The 6276-nt window shown below is 52.1% G+C and overlaps 1 protein-coding gene across 1 annotated transcript; it reads right to left on the reverse strand.

The window, feature by feature from the left end:
- Positions 1–3635: 3635 nt before the first annotated feature.
- Positions 3636–3965, reverse strand: LOC138099090 (feather keratin Cos2-2-like). Its single transcript, XM_068996153.1, has one exon. It carries the CDS (start codon positions 3963–3965, stop codon positions 3636–3638), a length of 330 nt encoding a protein of 109 aa, XP_068852254.1.
- Between the last annotated feature and the right edge of the window lie 2311 nt (positions 3966–6276).

Consider the following 6276-nt stretch of genomic DNA (forward strand, 5'->3'; position numbering starts at 1 on the left):
CCCAGCTAATGGCAGGGGCTGTGTCCTGGTTTCCTGCAGTGCGGCCTCTTCATTTCCTGGCTAATTCCATGTGTTTTCCTTGCTGTGATGAGAGGTTCAATAATTTCCAGGGCAGAAAAACGTCAGCAGTGGCAAAAGGCTCTGATCAAGGGCCGGTGGCATTCCATGCAGGCACATAACGTGAACCTGTGTAATTCCTTTGGGCTTTTTTTTTGTCTAAATTGTCAGGAAATGGGCATCACTCTTGTGCTTCACTTCCACATGCCCAGGGACTCCCATGTGTCAGGACATGCTGTATCTCCACAGCAGAGTTCCCAGGTGGTGACATTTCTTGGCCTTATATGAGGGCACAGATTTTTGTTTGGCTCCATGCAATTATGTGTAAGCACATGTGTGTCAGTCTGAGCTTGGGGACCCTCATCCTGAGAGCATGTGCAGGTCATGGCCAGGGGACTCTCCCCTGGTGTGTCCTTGAGCCCCAAAGTGTTGCCAGTTGTACTTGTAGAAGGAGCCAATCTCCAGCCGAATGATGCAGCCTTCAGCCTTGTAGAGAAGTGTCCAGGGAACTGTAACACTGCCTCTGCCTCCTTTACCCTCCCTTTCTTGCTTTATGTTCAGGGAGAAAGGCCAATATATCCTGCTGGCCTCTTCAGGCTGTCATCCCTGAATCAATCCCTTCTGGTGTAGCGTTGCTGGTGACTGGGATGGGACACAGCCTCCTCGTGTCAGGGCCAATGCAAGATGCACTTCTACAGCTCAGCAGCCTGGTGCTGAGGCAAAGGTTGAGACTTCCTATAAGTATGTATTGAACTGAAGGCACCATGTTCTTGTATTGCTCTGCTGTGAGATGTAGAAGAGTTTCTCTGGATGAGTCAACAACTTTGAGTCAAACTTCTCTGATTTTCTATGCCAGGTTTTCCATATCCCTCCAAAAAACTGAATCTCAGGGCCTAGCAATTGTGATTCGGGAGCAGGAAAACGTGACTTAGGGACAAACTGACAAATTCCTGCATTTTCTTATTCAGGTCCAGCAGTATTACACAGAAAGAAACTGTTGTGTACCAGCTGCAACCCCCATTCTCCATCCCACTGTTCTGCTTAAGGGTGGAGGAAATAGGAGAACCAGGAATGAAGAAGAGGAAAAGAGTGAAAAAGAGGTGGGGATGGAATGAAGGCATTTTAGTGCCTTTTTTTTTTTTTTTCCTGTTTCTCCAAATAGGATGAATGTTCTCCAAGTCAAGCCTGGTTTTTCCTCTGATGGTATTGGTGAGTAATCCCATTGTCTTTACCTTAATTCACAACCTTTTTCAAGTTACTTTCCTCTGACCCATAAAATATTGAGAGTGAGACAGCAGCTGGGTGGGTCTGGAAGCTAGTCAAGGTCTCTGTTGTTTTGCAACAATTATGGTAATTAGAGGTGTCTTTAGAGTTTTTAATTTACATGGGGTTTTTTCTGCTTTCTATGTGTGTCAGAAGGAGCAAATCTTTCTCCCACTATTTTTCCCCTCAGAGGATGGTGGGCAATGCTGTAATTTAGCCTTTGTGCTTGTGGACTTGGGAACTAGCGAAAGGTTCACAGGCACAGGCAGAGCTCAGCACACCAACCTCCTGCCATAGCCACAACTGAACAAGTAGACCTTCAAAGCAAATGTCAGGGAAAAGCTGTAAAAGGGAGCTGCTGTGCTGATGATCTCCTTTCTTTGGCTCCTTCTGACCCTGTTAGAAAACATCTCATATCAGAACAGATGACGAAGAAACAGTGGCTCCCTCAGTTGTCTCAACACCTCTCCGCATGCTTTTTTTTCCAAACCACCCATCCCTCATTACCACTATTTTCCAGCCCATCTACTCTCCATGTTTCCCAGACAGATCTTTCAGACTGTCACAACCATCCTGTAGTCCTAAATTTCTGAGGTTCAAGCATTAGGGCTGCTCCCCATGAGCTCCAGGCTTTCCTGTCCCGGAGGTGCTCTGTTTGAGGGGAGTTCGGGATGTGCCATCTGCAAGACACCTCAGCCCTGCAAATGTGTGCAATGAATGGCTGGGGCTGCACAGGGCATGGCATGGCTGTGCCAGAGGAGCAGGGGACCTGCCCGAGGTATCCTTGGCCTTCCATGCCCCCTTCTCCTGGACATGGGGGGGAAGGTGAGGCAGAGACTCTGGGTTCAAGCCAAAGTGATTTCTCCTACATGGCCATCTTCTGTCTAACTTTTTTTCAGCACAGGTCAATCCACAGCAAGAGGAACTTCCTTGTGTGCTTGGGGAGTGGCTGAAACTCCCCAAGCCTCTTGGAGGTCCTAATGCCCAAGAAATAAAAAAGGGTTCACTCCTGCCCAGGATATCCCCTTTCTCACAGGACATGTTTAGTGAGGATCCAGACAGAAAAGGACCACACTGTCCCAGTTTAGAGACAAGTTTAGGAGGAAAACTCTCTGGAACGAGTGTTTACTCTAAAAAAAAGGTTCCAACACCAATAAGAAATGAATACTAGTGGATGAAAATAAAAAAAACCCAACCGTTTATTGACAAACAGAGTGCCCACACGGCATGGGAAAAGGTAAATAAATGCTAGATATTGAACTGTCAGACCTTACTCCCCCCCACACACACCAGAACAAAAACCCAAAATGCCAGGGAAAGAAAAAAACCTCAACGGCCTGCCACGTGGTGGGGAGAAGGATGGTGCTGATTCCTGCCTCAGGGAAAAAAAATCCAAAAGGTTCATGCAGCAGCTCGGGCAAACAGATGGGAACCTGGAGAATCTCTGGTGTTGGTCCCCTATTCACAGCAGATGAAGCAGGTGGGCTTGATGTGCCTTCTCTTGCCAGCTCTACTTTTTCCATGGTGTGAGGCGGAAACGGAGTCACCCCTCGCCTTTCCCACCAGTCATGGCTGACTCCTGTCCCGCCAGTCATCCTTGCTGATCTCAGACCAAAACCAAACCATGCAGTTCACTTGAAAAAAGCTGCTGAAGGATTGCTGCTGCAGCCTCTTTAAAGGCCAAGGAAGGGAAAAGAACCTTCTTGCCTAAGCTAACAAAAAACCAAGCTAGCCAAGGAAAAACACCAGACCGCCCAGCACACCGGACACCTGTGGAGTGAGGCTGAGAAAAATCCCACCGAAGAGCCCAAAGGCCCCCTGCTCCCCACAGACCCACCATAGACCAACCATTTTTTGGGCATAAAGCAGATGATCAGAGAATAGACTAATCATCATAAAATCACCTCAAGACACACACAGAGCCAGAAGCTGGAATGCAGTAAATTTTCAAGAGTCTAAAGAGAAAAAGAAATATCTGAGAGGAGGAAATGGTGAAAAAATCGGCAAGGGCAGCAAAAGGTCAGTGCCTAACAGAAACAGAAGTGAGGGAGGCCTGTCCTAGGCTGGTCTTGGAAAGCATCAAAACTGAAGAAAGCGGGAAATAAAAAAGGAAAAGGTGGGAAAGGAGAAAGGAAGACAATGAGAGGCATAGACCATGTTTTGAGACTGCCCAGGAAGTCCCTTTCAAAAGTGACGAAACCCTCTGAAGCAGGAGAGGCACATGCTAAGCCCTTCTGAAAACCACAGCCACAATCTGCTTAATTTCAGACTGGAAACATCTTCTGAGCTCCTTGTCCAGTCTGTCACCTCTGTCTCTAGCAAGGGCGGCAACTCCTGCTGCCACCATAGCTGCTGGTGATGCAGGAGATGTCAAAGCCCACAGAGCTGATGGGCACTCCTTCAGAGCTGAGGATGCTGCCAACGGCAGCGGAGGTGGAGGATCCCACCACGGTGTTCTGTGGGAAGGAGCTGAGGATGGGCCCGGGCAGGGTCACCAGCACAGCAGGCGGCTCAATGACGACGGTGGAGCTCTGGCACTGCCTGACACAGCACTCATTGCAGCTGTTGGCCAGCGGGCAGGGGCCGCAGGACTGGCAGCAAGGGTTGCAGGGCTGGCACTGCTGGCACTTCTCAGGGCAGGACATGTCTCGAGCCTGGCGCTGCACCTGGCACAGAGGGCAGGGAGGAAGCAGAGCACACGCACACCTGAGACACAGCCCGCAAGGCACCCCCAGCAACACAAGGCCCCTGCTGCTTGCGCAGCTGCAGCCTGTGCGGGCCCAAACTGGGGATCCTGGGCCTCAGCCCAGCACGCTCCTTCAGAGCTCAGCCAGCCCCAGCCGTGCTCCTGCCCAGCCTGGATGCAAAGAAGCACCTCAGCCCAGCCTCAGCCTCTGGCCAGAACACACGCTCTCCCCTCTGCCCACACGAGCACCATCGGAGAACACCCCAGAAGAACAAGGAGCGGCAACAAGGGCTGGAAAGCTCAACCCTGTCCTAGAGAGGGTGGAGGAGAAAGGGGCTTCCAACTCACCTGGTTCCCAAGGAGCAGGAGGTGACAGAAGTGGATGAGACAGCCACCGGTTAGGCTGCCTTTTATGCTGGCCCCACAGTGCCTCAGGGCTCAAAGTCCGTGCTGCCTGAGTGATAAATTTCCTGTGTGATCCCAATGAATGGAAAGATCTCTGGGAATGCTATGGCATGACTTGCTGGTTCCCTCTACCATGACTTTGCATTTCCTGGCCTACATCATTCCCATTCCCTCGCGGACACTTCTTCTGAGAGCTGGTATGTGAGATTCCATTTGTCCTGAGGGCAAGGATGTGTCGGTGAGCAGAAATTATGAAATTATGAATTAATTGCAGAATGTCAAGGAGGCAGGTGATGCCAGCCTGGGGCACTCTGGTGATTTATCCCTGCCAGCTTTTTTCTAATTCCTGCTGACTGGAAGGGCCTCATCTGCTCCCAGCCCTCTGCTCTTTGACTTGTCGCCCAAGGGTTCCCCGGTGTGCTTTTCCCATGGGGTAGAACCTCTTTGCCTTCCTCCTCGGCCTGCACAATCCACGAGACTCCTGTAGCACTGCTGCCTGAGCTTGTGTCCTGCTTGGAGTGCTGTGTCCCTGCTCTGGCTGGCAGCTCCCCAGCTGCTCCTGAGGCACATCCCTTGCCATGGCCTGTGCCCCATGTGCTGCCCCGCAATAATGTGCATGGCAGCGTGGCTGTGCCCCAGTGTGTGCCAGTGCCTGCACATCCCTGTGCTTGTGCACTCGTGGGAACACCCCCTGAGAGCCTCTGGCCTACTCGGGGATCGTTGTGCACAGGGCAGAGCACTTGTGTGCAGCCCCCTGCCCGTGTGCCTGCGCACGTTTGCTGGGGTCTGTGCGTCTGGCTTCATCTCTGTGCACACCTGGGCAGGCTGGCAATGTGTCAGTGCCCGTGTGTCTGTGTGTCTGTGTGTGTGTGCACAGCTGTGCCTGAGCTCACGTCTCAGCCCAGCCATTCCAAGCCCCGTAGGGACTTCCCTGCCCAGCAGTGCCAGCCACTCGCACACACTCAGCCCCGCGTTATCGGCAGGGACCTGGAGAGGGCCACGGCCCTCACGGCACACCGAGGACAACCCCAAAGCCAGGCCATCCCTTTGATGCTGCATCCCAACAGCCTTGGGACACTCTGCTCTTTCCCGGGGTCCTTGCTCCTGCCTCATGGAGAAAGTTGGAGGTTACCGTGTTCTGGTGGCTCTGTGGAGATGGGGGAGTCCTGTGGCCACAGTGGCCTTTGTCCTGAGCCAGGAGCTATGGGAGAAGGATGCTGTCAAAGAGCACGAGGCATGTGGAGAAAAGAGTTTGACCATGTCTGGGAAGTGGAGGCAGGAAGGTGGAAGATTTGCTCCTCTCCCACATCCAGAAGGGGAAAAAGTGGCAGCTGCCAGCACGATGGGAGGAGGGTTTTGGTTCTGTCCTCATGCTTGGTTGAGCCAGTGAAACCCCTCAGCCCTGCGTGTGTGCACAGAAGCTGGGCCGAAGGCTTATTGTGAGGAAGCTGTTTGAAGAGAGGACGTTGTGGACTATCCCCAGGCATTGCTGATTGCCATTCCCTCACCGGTGACCTTTTAACATCATCCTCTCCTACTGGTCCCCATTTTGGAGAAGCCAGGGATGTGTTTGTCAGCTCCAATGGAAAAGGCATAAATTAAAATCCACCGTGAAGTGTCCACCCTCTGCTGTTTCCACCTTTTGCCCTGAGCTCACTGGAGGAGTTCCCACACAAGGAAGGAGAAAGCAGAGGCCCAGGTTTGGATGCAAAACAACTTTATTGAGTCTAAGGAAGAACAGGCTCACAGAGGACACCAGGAGCAGCCACTGAGGTGCAGTGGGGGTGTCCGTCTGCCTGGCCTGCAGAGGAAGGCAGGGAGGCCAACAGGTAGGCTGGCATTGAGTGGTGCAGACAGGAAAGGGA

The sequence above is a fragment of the Aphelocoma coerulescens genome, chromosome 27 (genome assembly GCF_041296385.1).
Source record: "Aphelocoma coerulescens isolate FSJ_1873_10779 chromosome 27, UR_Acoe_1.0, whole genome shotgun sequence".
NCBI classification, from domain to species: domain Eukaryota; kingdom Metazoa; phylum Chordata; class Aves; order Passeriformes; family Corvidae; genus Aphelocoma; species Aphelocoma coerulescens.

Bases quoted from the DNA above. Each gene is read 5' to 3' on its own strand.
- LOC138099090 (XM_068996153.1), bottom strand. From the start codon at position 3,965: ATGTCCTGCCCTGAGAAGTGCCAGCAGTGCCAGCCCTGCAACCCTTGC.